We start from the raw sequence: 21,344 nt of genomic DNA, 5'->3' as shown, positions 1-21,344 counted from the left end.
ATTGGGGAAAAAGTTGGTGCATTTTGTTTACTATACAGGCACTGGAATAAGGCTAAAGGTTGAATCTTTGACATACAATAGCTGCTGATCCTGCAGGCACCAGTTTGGGTCCATCTGCCACAGGCCCATAAGATAGAAATAGTTAGAAATGAGCACCTTCAGGGCACAAAGTACAACTGAGGAGGAACAAATGGGAAGGGTGGAAGGAGAATAAAACCAGTCTGAATAGAGGGCAAAGCCCAGACGCTGTTATATTCTAATTTAAGGGGATTTATCAAACAGATGTGCTTCAAGCCATCCTTTGTTAATGTATGGAACACATTGTTCATCATACTGGAAGCTCTTTAGAAATGCTGTCTTAATATCTCTGCAGTTATGAAAGACGGAGAGAGAATGGAAATGCTACAATCCATTCTGGAGCCCTGAGCATTTCTGCATTTAATTTTAAGCAAGCTTCAAACATAAACATTCAAACAACATCTGGTCGATTTTTTTTTACTCCAGAAACCACAGCACAGGTGCCCCAGCACTGGATATTGGGGGGAAATCAAATCAATCCAGTCTTTATGCCTCAGAATTTCATTGGTGTTTTGGCTGGGTGGTGAAAGCACTCATTCAAAATAGGCAAAAGCTTCATGAATATATGGAAATAGCTGGAAGGGATGCCATGTGGATGTCAGTGATTTTTGTAAGATTTCTATCAGTATTATCCCAGATCATGATCCTATCCAAAGAACTTGGGATGTACATGGATATAATGCAAGTGTTTTAATTGTAAATCATGCAGATATGTTTGTAACATTTTCTTTTCATGCCATATGAATTTCATGTGAATGAATTTTCAAAACTTTTTTTTGCACTTAGCATGAAAGAAGTTTTGAAAACCTAGCTTTTGGACAATGGGTGACCACTTGAAAATCCTTTATCTGGAGAAAGATTAATAGGAAGACTGCAAGGATGCTGCTGAAGGAACATCATCTAGTAGGAGGCTTCCATTTGGCCCATATTTAAAATGCCTACGGGATTGCTAGAACGTGGAACAGTACAGCACTGCATAGGCCATTCAGCCCACTAAGTGCCAGTAGAGACCACAGTCCCCCAGAGAGACAATGCCAAGTTGTCTCATGTGTAGCAAAGTGACCAATGTTTAACCTCCTGGACGAACAAGGCATTTGTTGGAAACATTGCAGCCTTGAGCTTATATTTTTAACTCCAACTTCTTTGGAGCTCATCATTATTATAAAGCAGCTGAATAATGTGTGAAAACCTTTTATCATCCCATCAGTGCAAGAACATTGAGTGAATCTGTAAAAGCATAGTGAGATAAGATTGCTGAAAACCAAACGCAAGAAAATAGGAGCAGGAGACATTACGAGGTTCTGCAGATGCTGGAATCTAGAGCAACACACAGAGAGTACTGGAGGAATTCAGCAGGTCATGCAGCATCAATGGAGGGAAATAAACAGTCGATGTTTCGGGACGAGACCTTTCATCAGGACTGGGAAGGAAGAGGGCAGAAACCAGAATAAGAAGGTCGGGGGAGGAGCACAGGCTGGCAGGTGATGGGTGAGTCCAGGTGAGAGGGGGAAGGTAGGTGGGTGGGGGAGGGGGGAGATGTAAGAAGCTGAGAGATGATAGGTAGAAGAGGCAAAGGGCTGAAGAAGAAGGAATCTGGTAGGAGAGGGCAGTGGACCATGGAATAAAGGGAAGGAGGTGGGGAATAGAAGGGCAGGTCATGAGGATGGGGGAAGGGGAAAGGGAGTTGTTCACCTGGCCCCCCGAGCTTGCACCACCATTCATGAGATCATGCCTTAAGTCCTCTTCTGTGCCATTCCACATAGCCCTCAATTCCTTGATATTTAAAAAACATTTACCTCCTCTTTATATACCCCACAACTCCAGCCTGCATGACGCTCCAGGATAGATAATTCCAGATGTTCTTCACCTTCTGAAAGAATAAATTCCCACACACCTCAGTTTGAAATGGCGAGTCCCTTATCTTGTAACTATCCCCCTCATTCGAGACTCTCCCTCTGTCTACCCTGTCATGCCCCCTTAGTTTTTTCTCATTATCAGTCTTCTCCCCTTGGATTAGCTTTTTTAGTTTCTCGCTGTTGGTTCCTGAAAAAAATTCCCAGTCTTCTGGTCTACCACTAGATTTTGCCACTTTGTAAGCTCTAGACTTAGAACTTAATAGTTTTCCTAACTTCCCTTGTTTCCCAGGGATGGTTCAACTTTCTCATTGAGTCCCTCTCTCTAAGTGGATAAATTTCTGCTTGGCATTATGAACTAGCCACTTAAATATCTGCCACTGTTCCCCTACTGATCTTTCCTTCAGCTTATTTCCTCACTCTGCTCTTGATAACTCTTCCTTGATGCCTTTGTAATTGCCTTTATTTAAGTTGAGGACACTAATTTTGGACTTGAGATTTTGCCCTTGAGCTGTATCTGGAATTCTATTATGCTGTCATCACTACTCCCTAGAAGATTCTCAATTACAAGATTTCTTATTAATCCTAACTTATTACATATGACCAAATCTAAAATAGTCTGTTCCTGGGTAAGTTCTGTAACATATTGCTTTAAGAAACAATCCCTGATGCACTCCACAAATTATTTTTCTATGATACCCTTGCCAGTTTGATAAGTCCAACCAATATGCAGATTGAACTCACACACAATCATTGCAGTTCTCTTCATACATGACTTTAATATTTTGCTTTCCTACTCTGTCCTATTGCAAGGCAACACTATGGGGACCTATGGATCACTCTTACCCATGTCTTTTTTACCCTGCTATTCCTTCTTTCTACTAAAACTGTTTCCACATCACAATCCACTGCATCTGAATCACTACTCACCACCGCACTGATACCTTTCTTGACTTCACAGCATTCATCTAAACCGAAATTTTGTAAAGTTTGTTTATCGCTAAGGTGGAGGTCAATTTGAAAACCCTTGCAATGGTGTAAAAGAGGTGATAATTGGCTCCTGATGCTATCTGCCATTTGATTTCAATGTGTTGAATGATTGAGGAACTAACTACCTATGTGAAATATTGGAAGCATCTTTTCAAACGGAGCACATCAATAATCATTAAGCAGAACCACATGTCAGGATATTCTTGAATCCATGGGGATTAATGGTGGCAAGACTTCTACCTCAGGCTTGTAGACTTTCTAAATGAAATGTTTCCTTAATAGTTGTAAATACAGACATTTTACAGCTGCCAGTGAGTTATCCTGGTAACTGTGTTTCTGGAGCAGATCTTCCAAAACTTGCTTACCCACCTGCCATTCATTATTGAGCTGTTCCTGTTCTGAAGTGTCAAATTGTACAGCATCCAGCAAAGGGTAGTTTATGCTTGAGTATTTCCCTGACTGGAGGTCTGTGACTGGTGGTGTTCCACAAGGATCAGTGCTGGGACCTTTTTTAAAACTTATACAGCATAACAGGCCCTTCGGGCCCAACGAGTCCATGCCGCCCATTTAAACCCATAGTAACCTACCCGTAATCTTTGGAATGTGGGAGGAAACCCGAGCACCCGGAGGAAACCCATGCAGACACGAGGAAAACGTACAAACTCCTTATAGACAGCGACGGGAATTGAACCCTGATCGCTGGTGCTGTAATAGCATCACGCTAACCACTACGCTACTGTGCCACCCTTTGTCTGTGATATATATAAAGTGGACAAAAACATAGGTGGGCTGATTAGTAAGTTTACCAATGACACAAACATTGGCAGAGTTGTGGATGCTGAGGAGGGTTGTCAAAGGATACAGCAGGCTATAGAGCAGTTGGAAATATGAGAGGAGAAATGGCAGATGGAGTTTAATTTGGATAAGTGTGAGGTGTTGCACTTTGGGAAGTCAAATGCAAGAGGAAAATATGCAGTAAATGGCAGGACCATTAGGAGCATTGCTGTACAGAGGGATCTTGGGGATTTTGGGGTGCAAGTCCATGAATGGTAGGGCACTAGGGAACAGAGGGACGTAGGAGTACAAGTGCATAGTTCATTGAAAGCAGCGTAACAGGTAAACAGGGTGGTGAAAAAGGTGTATAGCATGCCGGCCTTCATCAGTCAGGTCACTGAGTACAGGAGTAGGGACATTATGTTGCAGTTGTATAAGTTGTTGATGAGGCCGCACTTGGAGTACTGTGTGCAGTTTTGGTTACTCTGTTATAGGAAAGATGTGGTAAGACTGGAAAGAGTGCAGAAAAGATTAACGAGGATGTTGACAGAACTAGAGGGCCTGAGTTATAGGGAGAGGTTGGCCAGGCTCGGTCAATGTAGATAGACAAAAATATGAAATATAATGAGGGCCTCTTTTATTATTCCCAGGACTCCTTTCCACTGAAGGTCCGAGGCATTCACATGATCAATGTACCTGTGCTATTTCATCCAGTCTTTGCTATAATTACAAAGTTCTTGCCAGAAAAAATCAAGGATCGTGTGAGTAACCTTGCACATTTTTTGTTAATTGTAGAAGGATTAATTGGTTTTTTAAATTTTAATAACAGTGAAAAATAAGGCTTTATTTTAATTGAAACATAATCACATCAAAAGCATCGGAAGCCCATTTGATCTGTTCTTTTGTTTGCTTGGGAATGTTGTCATTGGGACAAAGCATCAAATGATTATTTCACTTATCAGCATGATCATCCCTCATTTAAGTGAATGGCAAGTTCACTGTTTTTAAGGTTTAAAACATCAGATGTCTGTATTTTTTAACTATTATACTTCAAACTGATGAAAAAGTGCACAGATTTTAGAGTCTCTATTAAGAGCATAACGGTTACAACGGATTAACATAATATGTATAATCTGACAAAATCAAAATACAGCAAATGCTAATAACGTGAAACTGCAGAAATTATTCAGCAGTTCAGACAGCATGTGTGAACAGTTAATGTATCACTTCAAATATCATGGTTTTCATCAGAACTTTGGGCAATCTGCTATCTTATGGATCCTGTAATCATTTGATCAGTAGATCATTTGGTCTACTGAGGGAAATTTCAGAGACATTCAGAGACATGCCAGAGACATTCAGAAATATTTAAAACCCCTGCAGGTTTAGCATCTGCCAAAGGTGGAGGCTAGGCTTTGTCAACCTGCAAAGTTTTTAGTGGAATTTCTGGAGTGGAGCTCCTCCAATGTCCCAATGGAGACCCTACCATCCCAATAATATCAAATTCATTGTCTTTATTAGTTGTTTAGATTTTTGTTGAGTTCACACAGAAAATATATGAGAACTTCTAAAATGGCAAAAAGAGTAAATGAGGATACTCTGATTTAACTTGAATCCATTGTGCTTATTTCAGATTCACATGCATGGAAATAATTACCAGTCCAGCCTTAGAAAGCACTTTTCAGTTCAGATTCTTCCACCTGAATATGGTGGCCAAGGACCTCCTTATGAAGAACTCTGCCAGGAATGGACAAATTTTGTGCTGCAGTCTGAGAAAGAGCTTCTTCAGCTCTCACTTGTTACTTGATGCCATATGGCAGAGTCTAGAGTCTGAATAACAGTGTTTTCATGGTGTTAAATCATTGTAACATGTGCCAAAAAATGAATACATATTACAGAACCAGTCTATATCCAGTAATGCACTGACATGTTTTATAAGTACATTTCTTTTAAAAGATATTAAATATTGAATACAATTGGTAGTTTATTTGGTATTGTAGATTATTGTGTATTAAGTATTTTACTGTATATTTTGGTTTCCAACTGTTTGTTTAAATTTTAGAAGTTGAACCTTTAGGATCTGAAGTCTTTTTTAGCTATGTTTCTACAAATTTGTTCATGAAGTTAACATAACTACCTTATTTGGAGTATAATTCTTTAACAACCATATTTTGAGCAAGGAATTCCTCTCTAATTTTAACTGCTATAGTAAGTATTTGACCATAATGGTCTTCTGAAAACAAAATGGTGATGTCCTTGGATTATGAGATATCAAAACCAGTAAACTCTGTTTCTGAAAGAAGCCATGGTTGGTGGAACTTCAAGTCAGTGATGAAGGTACAGTAAATAGGTTTCATTCTTTGGTGTGTGCTTCTATTCATTCGGGGTCTGCACATTGAGTACACTGACCATTTTTAAGATCCATGTTCTGTAAGCGGGGCTCTGCTAGCAAGATGACATTGGAAGGTGTGTCATATAATATTTAACAGATAAATCAATGTGCCTAAAAAAAAAGAGAAGCTTCCAGGTCTTGACCATAAATGGAAGCCAGTTTTCAGTGGGAAACTCACCCTATGCTCCAGATGTGACACCCTGGCTATTTTAAATCCTGTGGATAAGAATAGTCTTTCAGCTTCTGTGCATGTTCCTACCTCTCAATGAATCTACGATTGATCAGTATTTTCATTTCATTTACCTACCTTTGTTCATAGCATAGAAACAGAAAATTAGGAATTATGCCTCTCAGCCCTTTGAGCCTGCTCCATTATTTCAGTACAATCATGGCTGATCCCCTACCTCAATACCAAATTCCCACTCTGTCCCTGTAACCAATGAATCTTTTTCTTTTGTCTAGAACTCCCATCTGTCATTCTTAAATATATTCAGTGACTTGACCTCCACAGCCTTCAGTGGTAGAGAATTCCAAAGGTTAACCATGGAGGAGAAACTTCACCACATCTCAGTCCTTTGAGTCCTTAAAGGTCTCCTTAAAGATCCTGTGTCTGTGACCCACGCTCCTAGTCAACCGTAGCTGGGGAAAACATCCTCTCTGCATTCAGCCTGTCAAACACTGCCAGAATTTGATATGTTTCAATGAAATCTTCTCTCGTTCTTCTATAGTCTGGTGAGTACAGGCCTAGTCAATCAATCTCCCCTCTTACAGCAGTCCTGGTGCACTATTGTTGTACTCCCTCTATCACAAGTATATAATTTCTTCGGTAAGGAGACGAAAAGTGCACACAGTACTTCAGGTGTGGTCTCAACAAGGTCTTGTATTTAGATATCTTTGTTTAGGTATTCAAAACCTCTTGCAATGAAAGGCAATTTACCATTTGCCTTCTTGACTGCTTGACTACTATTGCTTTCAGTGACTCGTGTACAAGGATACCCAGATCCCTTTGTACATCAATATTTCCCTATCCATTACCATTTAAATTGTATTCTGCCTTTCTCTTTTTCCTACCAAAGTGGATAACGACATATTTTTCGACAGTATTCTGCATCAGCCATGTACAGTAAAACAATGATAATCCATTATCTGATTTTTCAGAAAATCCAGTGTTTCAGCATCTGGTTCTGTATAAATCCACAGGGGTCCTTTACTTGCACTCTTTTTAAACACACCAGGGCCCTGTTCTTGCTCTACCTTCAAACTCAATCAGGCTCCATTTCCACACTCCTTTGAAACTCACTGAGGCCCAGTTCTCATGTTGCCTTTAAACTCATAGGGTCCCTGTTTCCACAATCTCTTTATGCTCACCGATGCCCCTTTTGCGACACTACCTTTAAACTATATGGGAACCCATTCCCACGCTCACCCGGTTAACCGCAAAATTTATTATACCACTTTGAAACATCTAAAGCAAAACTTAATTTAAAGTGTGCTGGGGTATTAATAGGAATAACATCCAATAGTCCAGAAAATCTGCCCCTACCACTTCAACACTACAAAATCCTGAGGGTGCCTGATTTTTGGAGTTTTACTGTATTTCCCACTCCCTCAATTTGTCTAAATCACCTTGAAGTACTTATATGCTCTCCTCACAAAGACCAATTTGTATTGTTGGCAAACTTAGAAATATTACATTCTGTTTCCTCATCAAAATCATTGATATACTGTATATTGTGAATAGTTGAGGCCCCAGCACTGTTCACTGCAATACTTCACTAGATACTGCTTGCCATCCTGAAAAGCCCCATTTATTACTATTCTCGGTTTCCTATCTGTCCACTAGCTTTCTATCCATGCCAGTACATTACCCTGACTCACTTCTGCATTAATTTTTCACCCCAACCCCCTTTGTGGGTCTTTATCAAAAACCTGCTTCAAATCCAAATATACGATATTCACTGATTCTCTCATATCTATTCTATCGTTTGCATCTTCAAAAACTCCAGTACTTTTGTCAAATTCGATTTCCCTTTCAGAAATCTATGTTGACTTTGTCTAATCTTGTTGACATTCTCCAAGTCTCCTGATATCACATCATTCATAATAGATTCCAAAACTTACTACTGAGGTTAAGCTAACCAGTCTGTAGTTCCCTGTTTTCTTTTTTTAAGTAGAAGGGTTACATTTGCCACCCACCAGTCTGCAGGAACTGATTCATAACAAACAAGGTTTGGAAGATGACAACCAATATTTCCAAGCTACCTCTTTATTCTGGGATGCAGATCATCAAGCCCTGTGGATTTATCAGGTCTCAGCTCCATTAATTCCTCCAGCATTATTTTTTATGATACTAATTTTCTGGTAAAACATGATAAAACTCCTATAAAGCACTTTCCAAAAATCAGTCAATCGACTGAAAATTTATAGTGACATTGCATCAACACCCAATTGGGGAAGGTTTTTAAATTGCTCTGGCTGACATACCCTACCCTTCCCAGTCTCATTGGAAATTTCAGGGGCTTGGATGCTACAAAGGATGAGTGGCAGGGTCAGCTGTCAGGCTATGCTATAATTGGTCAATGAGTAAAAATGTGGGCACGGAAGGTTGGGGGTAAGAGGTGTCTGTTCATGATTTTAGCAGGGGAGGACTATGCTTTTGATAAAAGGCCTGGCTGTACATACCCATTTTCTTATGGCATCATGTGGAAGGTTTTCTAAAAATTCTTGCCCTTTTGGGCCTCTCCTGACCTTGAACCATTTTTCTGTTGGTTTGACTTGGGAGGAAATGCTGCCAGTTGTCTGGTGACGGTCAATTAGCAAAACTAGCAATCATCTCAATGACAACATCAGTCTAGATCAAGCGTCTGTTATAAAGAACCCCATAGGGTTTTGCTGGGCGTTCCTGCTATTTGCAGACTGGAAAGTTCTGCTCAGCCCTAAGGCAGGTAATTACCCCTGTTTAATTTATTGTTGCCAAGAAGAGTTAAATTTTCTTCTGTGTAGAAGACAAATAGTCTGATTTCACACTCATGGAAAAATGCAAACTTTTAGAAACTAGGTTTTAATGGCAGTCCTAATGTTGTGAAGTGCAATTGTTCAATTTAACCTTGTTCTTCTCATAGTGCAGCAGGATAGCAGCACTGAATCTTATTCTTGGATTTTCTAATGCTTAAGCAAAACAAGAACATGCTGGAAACACTGAGCAGGCCAAGCAGCAATTGTTGAAAGAGATATAAATGTTTCAGGTTGACATGCCTAACCAGCTGAATGTTTCCAGATTTTCTGTTGTATTGTAGCGACTCACCGCACCGGCATCAAACCAGCTCCCGACATTGCGAACGTCGTCGGAGGCCCCGATCCAAGATGGCGCGGGGCCCTCCTTCTTCTCCATCGTCAGGCTAGGAAAGCCCGCGTGCGGGAAGGTCAGGTGACCTGCGCATGATGTCAGCGCGGGAACTGTAGCACGGGAAGTTTTCGGATATTAAAGGCGCATCACGCCCCTGTCGTTCATTCAACTTCTGATTTCAAACCAGCGACTCTGTGTCTTCATTTCGTAGTGTGTAGCTAGCCGCTACCTTGGTGACCCCGACGGGCCCAAACGTTTTTGGACCCATGATGTCTGCACAACAAGAGGTACAGGCAGTAGCCCTTAAACTGCCCACCTTCTGGACCCTCAGGCCTCGTGTCTGGTTCGACCAGGCCGAGGCCCAGTTCCAGATTCGCCAGATCACCAGGGACGACACCAAGTACTACTACGTGGTGAACACCCTCGACCAAGACACCGCAGCCCAGGTCGAGGACTTCATCCAGGTGCCCCCAGAGGAGGAGAAGTACGATAAGTTCAAGACCCTCCTTCTCGAGACTTTCGGCCTTTCCCGACGCGAACGGGCCTCTCGCCTCCTCCACCTCGATGGGTTGGGTGACAGATCCCCCTCTGCACTCATGAACGAGATGTTGGCCCTGGCAGATGGCCACAAACCCTGCCTGATGTTTGAGCAGGCCTTTCTGGAGCAGTTACCCAACGACATCCACCTGCTCCAGGCAGATGCTGATTTCAGCAACCTCCGGAAGGTGGCTGCCTGGGCGGATGTCCTTTGGCGGGCGAAAAAGGAGAGCGTGGCGTCCATCGAGTGCGTTCCCACACCATGTACCGAGCAGCCCAGCAGGCCAGACCTGGCAATTGAACGCACCCCACCCGCCACCAGGTCTGAGACACTGACCGACCAATGGTGTTTCTACCACCAGCGGTGGGGCGCTGACACCCGCAGGTGCCAGCCACCATGGAGGTTTCCAGGAAATGCCAGAGCCAGCCACCGCTGATGGCTACGGTGGCTGGCCACCCGGATAGCCTCTTGCATGTGTGGGACAGGTGTTCCTGCCATCGTTTCCTGGTGGACACCGGAGCCGAAGTCAGCGTCATGCCTCCCAACAGCCACGAGACTCGCAACTGCACACCAGGACACGCCCTCAGAGCCGCAAACGGCAGCGCCATCTTGACCTTTGGCACCTGTTCGGTGCGACTCCAGTTTGGCACCTGCAACTTTACTTGGAAATTCACCCTGGCCTCCGTCGCGCAACCACTCCTTGGGGCAGACTTCCTTTGCACCTACAGTCTGCTGGTTGACCTGCGGGGTAAGCGTTTGGTACATGCCAGGACCTTCCATATGTTCTTGTTGGGTGAGGCCAAGCTGCCGGCCTCACACCTTGACTCCGTCACCACGTTGACCACCGAGTTCGCCAGGGTCCTGGCAGAGTTCCTGTCCGTACTAACGCCCCAGTTCTCCACCACCTTGCCCAAGCACGGCATCCAGCATCACATCCTCACCCAGGGCCCTCCCGTCCATACCTGCGCTCAGCAGCTACCCCCGGACAAGCTCCGCCTCGTGAAAGAGGAATTCAAAAGAATGGAGGAGTTGGGGATCATCCGCAGGTTGGACAGCCCATGGGCCTCTCCGCTACACATGGTCCCCAAGGCAGCCAGAGGCTGGTGACCCTGCGGCGATTACTGACGCCTGAACGACACTACTACCCCAGACCAGTACCCCATGCCGCATATTCAGGACTTCGCTGCCAACCTGCACGGGCGGTCCATTTTTTCCAAGGTTGACCTCGTCTGTGGGTATCACCAGATCCTGGTGCATCCAGATGACGTTCCAAAGACGGTGCTGATCACACCTTTCGGCCTCTTTGAATTCGTCCAGATGCCCTTTGGCCTCAAGAACGCTGCTCAGTCCTTCCAATGACTGATGGACGCGGTTGAGCACGACCTTGACTTCGTCTTCATATACCTCGACGTCATCTTGATCACCAGCAGCAGCTGCCAGGAACATTTCACGCACCTCCGCCAATTCTTTTCTTGCCTGAGGGATTTCGGCCTGACTATCAACCCAGCCAAGTGCCAGTTCGGGCTTGAGACAATCGACTTCCTGGGCCATCGGATTAACAAACACGGCGCCATGCCCCGCCTGGAAAGGTTGACGCCATGTCCCATTTCGCCAGACCCACCTCCATCAAGGGCCTGCAGGAATTCCTCGGTATGGTAAATTTTTATCACCGGTTCATACCATTCGTGGCCCGCATCATGCGCCCGTTGTTTGCTCTCCTGTCGGGCGGAAGCAAGGACATTGTTCGGTCGGAGGAGGCTCACACCGCGTTCATCAAAACCAAGCAGGCCTTGGCGGACACAGTCATGTTAGTGCATCCTCGTACGGACGTCCCAACTGCCCTCACGGTCGACGCCTCCAGCACAGCGGTCGGAGGTGTTCTAGAGCAGCTTATCGCAGGGTGTTGGCAACCACTGGCATTCTTCAGCAGGCACCTTCGACCACCAGAGCTCAAATATAGCGCCTTCGACCGCGAGCTGTTGGCGTTGTACCTGGCCATCAGACACTTCCAATACTTCTTGGAGGGCAGGCCGTTTACAGCTTTCACTGACTGTAGTATGAAAGGCCAGGGGTCTGGTGACAGTGACAGCACTACTGACCCCCATGGTCAGATGATAGCATTGCCTATCAGGTCGGAAGCTACACCACTGTCAATCAAGGTTTGGCTCCACCCCATTAGGTAAACACCTTTGTCCTTGCTGGACGACTCGCATTGGTCTGTGCGAGCACCTTTGTTCCTGGGCACACCTACCATTGGCCCGTTTAAAACACCTTTGTCCTTGCTGGGCCACCCAGCACCCCAGCAGCATAAAAGTGCTGCATGTTTGGTTTTTCTCTCTCTCTGTCTCTGAGGATGTTGAGGTAAGCTGTGCACTACTTCAGGGCAGTTAGTTAAGGACTCCCGAGACCAAAGAGTCAATGTTTGTCCAGAATATCAGGGTGTTCAAACATCGCATTGTTTATTCCCTGATCATTTGTACCCAGTTATTTTGTGTGTGTGTGTGTGTGTGTGTGTGTGTGTGTGTGCGTGCGTGCGCACCTCACCCCATTGCGATCCCCTCCACGTTCACACGTTCGCGATCTCCTGCTTGAGAGTGTGCATTTGTTCCTTTCCATTCTGTTCCCGCGTCTGTCTTTGTAAATAAAATTCTCCTTTTTGAAGTACAAAGACTGTGTGTCCAGACCTTTATCTTTAAGATACCAAAAGAACCTTTCTCACAACACCGACCACAAGCCGTTGACCTTCGCTTTCAACAAGGTCTCAGATCCCTGGTCAGCAGGGCAGCAGTGGCACTTGTCGTACATCTCAGAGTACACCACTGACGTCCGCCATATGTCTGAGAAAGAGAACATGGTCCGGATGCACTGTCATGGCCCACCATCCAAGTTTTGTCCCGGGGGTGGATTTCGGCACCTTGGTGGAGGCACAGCGGACGGACATGGAGATGCCCAGCTATCGCACCGCAGTCTTGGGCCAGCAACTGCAAGACCTACTGGTAGGCCCTGGTGAGCGCACCCTGCTCTGCGATATCTCCACAAATAGACCCCGCCCCATTGTCCCAGCTGCCTGGTGTCGACAGGTGTTTGATTCCATCCACGGCCTTGCACACCCATCCATCTGGACAGTAGTCCGGATGGTGTCCAACAAGTTCGTCTGGCATGGCCTGCGTAAACAGGTTTCCAAATGGGCTTGGTCCTGCACACACTGCCAAACCTTGAAAGTACAGCAGCATGTCAAGGCCCCCCTGCAGGACTTTCAACCTACCCGCCGATGGTTCAACCATATCCATGTCGACCTGGTCGGCCCCCTCCCAGTCTCCCGAAGAGCGGGGTACCTCCTCACGATTGTTGACCGTTTTACCCGCTGGCCTGAAGCCAGTCCCCTCGCAGACACCTCCACCCAGTCCTGTGCACGGGCCCTTTTGTCAACTTGGGTGGCCCGTTTCACCTCAGACAGGGAGCTCAATTCACCTCCGGCCTGTGGTCTGCCGTTGCCGACTTGTGGGGTTCCCGGATCCACCTCACCACCGCCTATCACCCGCAATCCAATGGGCTGGTGGAGAGGTTCCATCGACACCTGAAGTCGGCACTCATGGCCCACCTTAAGGGGACCAACTGGGTGGACGAACTCCCCTGGGTCCTGCTGGGGATACGCACCGCGCCAAAAGAGGACCTGCATGCCTCGTCTGCGGAGATAGTCTATGGAACGCCCTTAGTCATCCGGGGTGAGTTCCTACCAGCCCCTCGGGGGCCAGAGGAAGAACCTGCTGCGGCTCTTGACCGGCTGCGTGAGTGGCTTGGAAACCTGGCCCCAATACCCACCTTGCGACATGGACAGGCCCCAACCTGTATGCCAACTTCCCTCCGAGACTGTAAGTTTGTCTTTGTCAGGGCGCCGCTGCAGCGGCCGTACGAGGGGCCATTCCGGGTCGTCAAGGACAATGGGTCTACGTTTGTGCTGGACATTGGGGGGGCGCGAGAAGGTTTTTACAATTGACCAGCTGAAGCCGGCTCATTTAGACTTGGACCAACCCGTGGTGGTACAGCGGGCACGGCGCAGGCCACCCAAGTCATAGTTTATTTAATTCTGGTTTTCGCAACGGTATCGCCGGTTCTTGGGGGGGGGGGGGGGGGGGGGGGTATTATGTAGCGACTCACCGCACCGGCATCGAACCGGCTCCCGACATCGCGATCGTCATCAGAGGCCCCGACCCAAGATGCCACGGGGCCTTCCTTCTTCTCCATCGTCGGGCTAGGAAAGCCCGCGCGCACGTGTTAAGGTCAGGTGACCCGCGTGTGACGTCAGCGCGGGAACCGTAGTGCAGGAAGTTTTCGGATATTAAAGGTGCACCACGCCCCTGTCGTTCATTCGACTTCTGATTTCAAACCAGCGACTCTGTGTCTTCATTTCATAGTGTGTAGCTAGCCGCTACAGTATCTTAATTAAATCCTGCTAACAATGACACAATAACTAATCAACCACTAGAGGGCAATACAGTGCAACTATTAAAGCTCATTTTGGGGGGGACACTTGAAATCTTGAGAACTCAGCAAAGAAGCACGCTAATTAAGAACGTGGACGTTGAAGGTTATGGTTTTCTAGCCCAATATCCACAAGTGCACCTCCAAATTGGGACCATAGGAACTGTGAAGTTTTATTTTACCATGAAGCTTGAAATTTCTTGGTACAGCAGAACATAACTCCTGACTGAACTGAACAGTCTGGAACCTGACTGAAAAATGTGATTGGATTGTTTGAGTGTATGTGGTCTGTGCTGTGCCAGTGCGTGGAGGCTACATTGCAAACATGGTAATTGCCAATGGCGTCCAATGATATTTTGACATCACATGAACAAAATTGTTTTGTGCATTTTTCAGCCTGTGGAATCACTTACATCAATGCAGGCCTTAACTGGAATGTTGACACCTACTTCTGCAGTGGTTAAAAGAGAAGTAAATATAGGGAATTCTGGAAACGTTTGGGCGGTCAGGCAGCAGCGGCAGAAAGAAAAAGAATTAATGTTTCAGGTTGATAACACTACATCAAGGTTATTAACTTGAGACATTCACACCAATTCTCCACAGATGCTATTTACCACACATAATATTTTCTGATTTTATCTCAGATGTCCAGCATCTGCAGTATTTTGCTAGTTTAAATCTAAATAACTCCAAACTACTAGCTGTGATTTTTTTTTTGTAGGCAGATCCTCCTTAAGGTATTTTCCTTAGTGTTTGTTCTTGCCTTTCCACCTCACTTGCATTGTATGTCTGAACCCCTTACACTGGTATTGGTATTGGTTTATTATTGTCACTTGTACCGAGGTACAGTGAAAAACTTGTCTTGCATACCGATTGTACAAGTCAGTTCATTACACAGTGCAGTTACACTGAGTTAGTACAGAGTGCATTGATGTAGTACAGGTAAAAATAATAACAGTACAGAGTAAAGTGTCACAGCTACAGAGAAAGTGCAGTGCAATAAGGTGCAAGGTCACAACAAGGTAGATCGTGAGGTCATAGTCCATCTCATTGTATGAGGGAACCGTTCAATAGTCTTATCACAGTGGGGTAGAAGCTGTCCTTGAGTCTGGTGGTATGTGCCCTCAGGCTCCTGTATCTTCTACCTGATGGAAGAGGAGAGAAGGGAGAATGTCCTGGGTGGGTGGGGTCTTTGATTATGCTGGCTGCTTCACCAAGACAACAAGAGGTAAAGACAGAGTCCAAGGAGGGGAGGTTGGTGTCCGTGATGTGCTGGGCTGTGTCCACAACTCTCTGCAGTTTCTTGCGGTCCTGGGCAGAGCAGTTGCCGTACCAAGCTGTGATACATCCAGATAGGATGCTTTCTATGGTGCATCGGTAAAAGTTGGTGAGAGTTAAAGGGGACAAATCACTCCACTTCATGTCCAACCGTCCCCCATCAATTACCTGAACTTAGCCACCAGTGCTCCATCCCTCAATGTTCCAACCTGTTCCTGTTCTCTTTGATACTTAAAGACCAAACATTTCCTAACAATTACCTCATCGCCATGATGTAATTAAGCCTTTAGGCATGTGAAAATAATTCTAAATGCATTTGAAAAACAGATTACTAGGCATTAGAATAATACTTTCATTGGCTACTAAATGAAACATTCCACGCAACGTGCTTTGCATCTGGCAACTTGAAGTGCATGAGTTAAAAACTTTTGAGTGTGTATGGTGTTACGACGTGATACAACTTACTGCTGGAACTAACCTAAATTTTAGTCCTTTCTCTGCTACTCTGCCCAAGACCGCAAAAAATTGCAGAGTTGTGGACACAGCCCAGTCTATCACCAGAACAAGCCTCCCCTCCATTGATCCTTTCTACACTTCCCATTGCCTCAGGAAAGCAGCCAACATAATCAAAGACCCCTCCCACCCCAGTCATTCTCTTTTCTCCCCACTTCCATTGGGCAGAAAATACAAGAGAACACATACCAGTAGGCTCAAGGACAACTTCTCTGTACTGCTGTTGTAAGACTCTTGAATGGACCTCTTGTATGATAAAGATGAAACTCTTGATCTCTCAATCTACCTCGTCATGGCCCTTGCACCTTAACTGCATACCTGCACTGCACCTTCTCTGCAACTCTTAACACTATATTCTGCATTCTGTTATATTGTTTTACCTTTCGTACTACCTCGATGTACTTATGTATGGAATGATCTGTTTGGATGGCATGCATAAAAGCTTTTCACTGTATCTTGGTACATGTGACAATAATAAACCAATTACCAATAACCATTTATGTAGAGGCAGAATCCACAAGGAGAGAAGCATGAATAAACTTGAGCTGTTCTTGAGCTTTCCTTACAGTCAGCTGAAGTACTGCAGGGAGACAAATCAAGATGACACCTGGCTAGATGCTCTGCAGTATTTCATTCCAATATGGCAGTTTCCCCTTTGACTGGCTCTTTCCCTGCTCATTATCACTATGTCCAGCTTGTGCCCACTGTCCACCACAGTGACCTGCCTTTGAGTTCCTTACTCAGTCTGGTTCTTTCCCTTTCCTCCTGTCTCAGCTGTGCTGCTCCAGCATTTAGAAAATACATTGCTGGTAAACTCAACACTTGGACCAAGTGTCCCTTGTGTTGAATCAAAGCTGATGTGCAACGTACTGCAAGTCCCCCATTGAAAGGCTTCAGGAAACCATTGGGCCCTACGGATCACAGACACTAAATTTAAAGGTCCTGCTCCACCTGTTATGTCAGTCTACGCTCCCTAGGCATCACTACATCATGCTCCCACTATGTCTTACTGCTAGTCCTTCTTGCCAAGCTCTTATAGCAGTCTACTCTGTCTGATGCAGCTGCACGAAGACTACCAACAAGTTTGAAAGATGGTTCTGCTGTTAGCACTTTTGCTCCTGAATCAGTACATTGTGGGTTTTATTCCTACTTCAGAGATTCGAGCCCAAAAATCTAGGTTGACTTTTCAGTGCAATATGAGGAAGTGCTGCAGGATTATTTACTAATCTCTTGGCCCTATTCCAAAGAATAGGCTGTGCTGGATTACATTTATCTCTAAAGTTACACCTGATTAAAAAGTTTACTGGATTATTATCACATTGCTCCTTGTGCACAACTTCTGTTTACAAATTGGCTATCATGTTTTGTGCATTTCAAAGTAACTGCATTTCAATAATTCTTTGAATTGCCTTAAGTGTTTGAGAATGCACTGAGGTTATGAAAATGCTACATTGCGAAATGGGAATTTCCAAAAGTTCTTTTGAAAGGTCCCAGACCTATAGTGTCAATTTCTCTTTGACTGATGCTGTCTGACTTGTTCACCTTTTCTAGTATTTTCTGTTTTTATGTTATATTTGAAGACACTATTCCTCCATTGCTATATATGTCTTTCTTTTGTAAAATAACCTCAAAAAAATAGCTCATGTGTTGTGGATGAAGAGGAACTGATGGCTGTTCTGCACTTTCCTGATAAGGTCTGCATCAAAGGTTATTGAAGGAAATAAAAGCTTATGGTATAGGAGGTAACATATTGGCATGGACAGAAGATTGGGTGGCTAACAGGAAACAGACTATAGGCATAAATGGGTCTTTCCTGGTTGGCAAGCTGTAATTAGTGAAGTACCGCAGGAAAAAGAGCTGGGGCTCTACTTTTTACAGTTTATGTACATGACTTGGATTAAGGCACTAAGTTATGGTTACTAAATTTGTTGATGGCACAACAATAGGTAGGAAAGTTATATGTGAGGAAGACATAAGGGGTTTTAAGATGTATATAAATAGATTAAGTGAAGAGGTAAAGATCTGGCAAATGAAGTATAATGTGGGAGTATGTGACACTGTCCATTTTGGCAGGGTAAGTAATACATATTTAAATATATATTCTAAATGGTAAGAGATTGCATTGCAGAGCTCTGAAATGCAGACGTCTGGATATCGATTTTCATGATTCACAAAAGGCTAGTGTGCAGATACAGCGAATAATTAGGAAAGCTGACAGAATGTTATTTATTACAAGAGGAATTAAATACAAAAGTAAGGAAGCTATGCTTCAGTTACATTGGGCATTGGTGAGATTCAATTTGGAGTATTGAGCTCATTTTTACCTCAATATGCTTGGTTTATAATCACTGATATTTAGAAGAGTGAGAGGGGATTTGACTGAAGCTTACAAGATCCTGAGGATTCTTGACAGAGTGGATGTGGAGAGGATGTTTCCTCTTGTGAGAGAATCTAGACCAAGAGGGTACTGTTTAAAAATAAGGGTTGTCCATTTATGACAGAGATGAGATGATTTTTTTCTCAGAGAGTCTTGAGTTTTCAGAATTCTTTTTAAGGTAAATATAGATAGATTTTTGATAAGCAAGGGGTTGAATGGTTCCTGTGCCTAGATTGGAATGTGGGGTTGACAAAAGAATCAGATCAGTTGCAACTTTATTCGATAGCAGGGCAAGCTTGAAGAACCAGGTGGGCCTGTGTTTGCTCCTACTTTATATGTTCACATGTACAAGAGGCACAGGCAAATTGGTGACAAAGGCTTCAATTTTACTGTGTAGCTAAAGGACTTAAAGATGGAGAATACCAAAATCACTGTAGGAAATTAAATCAAAGGAAACTGACTACAAAGGTAACTGCCACCTCACCATCACAGATTCAGGACCTCTCCACTATTGGGTCACAGCTGGCCATGGAAATCTTTCACCAGCTGTCAGCAACAACCATAATAACACCTCACTCTACAGCTTCCAGACTCTGCCTCATGACCATTATCATGACATGCTTTGATCTCTTGTCTCTTATCAACAACAACAGAGAATGTTGAGAATATTCAACCGGCTAGGCAGGCATTAGCAGGGAGAGAAACAGAGTCAACGTTTCAGGCCAAGGATGCATCATCAGAGCTGGAAAAGTGAGAAAATAAGTGCTAGTTAAGGTGCAGAGGGATGGAGAGGAGGAGAACGTCTGCGATAAGGTGCAGACCAAAATTGTCAAGGGAACAATTGCTTTAAAAACTGACAGTTGGAACATAATAAATTGAAATCAGAAAGTACAGCTATAACTGTGGGAAAGAAAGGGGGATGGGGTATTACCTTAATGTTAAACTTTAAGTCCTGAGGGTTGTAATGTGCCTGGTCAGAAGATGAACAGCTGTTCCTTGAGTTTACGTTGGGCATTGTTGGAACAACATAGGGGGCCGAAGACAGAAAGGTCAGAGTGTGAGTGAGAGAGAGAATTAAACTAGAAACTGAAAGCAACTGGAAGCTTGGGGTCACCCTTGTAGAATGAATGGAGGTGTTCTGCAAAGCAAGCCCTTAATCTTTGGTTTCTCCGGTGTAGAAGAGACCACACTGAGATCACTGAATGCAATACAATAGATTGGAAGTAGTGCAAGTGAATTTCTGCTTCACCTGGAAAGACTATTTGGGTCCCTGGGTGATGGGAAGGGAAGCGTAAAAGACAGGTGTTGCATCTCCTGCAGCTCCATGTGAATGCGTCATGAGAATGGAAGTGGTTGTCATAGATGGAAGAGGTGACCAGGGAGTTGTAAAGGGAATAGTCCCTCTATAAGGTTGAAAAGGGAGGACAGGATGTGCCTGTTGGAGCTGTGGAAATTATGGAGGATGATTCATTGAATGTGTAGGCTGGAGCAATGGAAAGTGAGAAGGGGAACCCCATCCTTTTCCTAGCTGGGAGGAATGTGGTTAAGAACAGAAGTGCTGGAACTAGGGAGACACCATTGAGAACTCTCTCAACCATGGTAGAGGGAAAGCCATATTTAGGGAAAATGGAAGACATCTTAAAGGCATTGGTGTGGAAAGTTTTGTCATCAGAGCAGATCTGATGGGGAAGGAGAAACTGGGAGAATGGAATGGGTCTTTGAAGGAAGCAGGATGGGAGGGAATAGAGTCTAGCCAGCTATGGTTCAGTGGGCTTATAATGGCTATTGGTATCTAACCTATACCTTGAGACAGAGATAGAGACATCAAGAAAGAGAACCGAAGAAGCAGAATTGGACAACGTGGATGTAAGAGCAGGGTGGAAACTGGCAACAAAAGTAATGAAATTTTCATGTTCTATATGAGTGCAGGAAGCAGCACGAACAGGGTCATTGATGTAACAGAAAAAATTGGTGAAGGAAAAGTCCTGAACAGGACTGAAAGACTTGTTGCACATATCTGATATAGAGACAAGCATTGCATGAACCCATGTGAGGGTCCAAACCACGCTTGTCTCATAGCTATACATGCTTGTTCTCATTGCTATACAATTGACTTGAAGAAAGTGAGTAGAGTTGAAGGTGAAGTTCTTCGATGTAAGAATGAATTCAGCCAGGCGAAGGAGAGTGGTGCTGGAAGGTGAATGACCTTGTGTGCCTTCCCTGCTGATCTCTTCTGCTCCTGACCTCAAGCGACATACCTGCTTTGAGCCTATGTTCTTGGTAACTCAAGGTAAGGTAGTGTAGTTATTGTTGCTTGGGAGTGATGGAGAAGGACAGCAATCATATGCAGTGGGGTTGGTGGGAGTGGTGTGGGCTTTGTAAGGACCATGTAAGTACTCTGTTTATCCATCATTTTATTCAAGGTTATGAAAGTCATGTGAGTTACATGTGGTATTCCTTTCATGTGGCTGGCCAGATAACCATTCAGCTGGTGGGGAGAAAAATCTGGAGTCTTCAATAGAAATGGGATGATAGAAATACAAAGGCTAAAATTGTTCAAACTAACGTTCCCGGGAAAAGACGAACAGCACTTTCTGTTGTTACCTTTGTATTTCCAGGAGGGCAACAATTCCCTTTGCTGTAAACGTGCCGCCACTTTGAGTGCCACCCTGCCGCCTCCAGCACGCGCACGTTCACTGCGCGGGAGCGCGCCCGCTCTCGGG

At 44.5% G+C, this 21,344-nt stretch overlaps 1 protein-coding gene across 1 annotated transcript in view; it reads left to right on the top strand.

The window, feature by feature from the left end:
* The window catches only part of ttpa (tocopherol (alpha) transfer protein), a 30,288-nt gene extending 24,291 nt beyond the window's left edge, over positions 1 to 5,997 (top strand). Inside the window, exons 4-5 of the mRNA XM_052022670.1 lie at positions 4,346 to 4,456; positions 5,329 to 5,997. Coding sequence (XP_051878630.1) covers positions 4,346 to 4,456; positions 5,329 to 5,502 — 285 coding nt within the window. The 3' untranslated portion in view covers positions 5,503 to 5,997. The remainder of the gene's footprint in view (positions 1 to 4,345; positions 4,457 to 5,328) is intronic.
* Positions 5,998 to 21,344: the final 15,347 nt, after the last annotated feature.

The sequence above is a fragment of the Pristis pectinata genome, chromosome 9 (assembly GCF_009764475.1).
Source record: "Pristis pectinata isolate sPriPec2 chromosome 9, sPriPec2.1.pri, whole genome shotgun sequence".
Classification (NCBI taxonomy): domain Eukaryota; kingdom Metazoa; phylum Chordata; class Chondrichthyes; order Rhinopristiformes; family Pristidae; genus Pristis; species Pristis pectinata.
The sequence above is the reverse complement of the archived record's forward strand: the minus strand, read 5'-3'. Positions and strand labels throughout refer to the sequence as shown.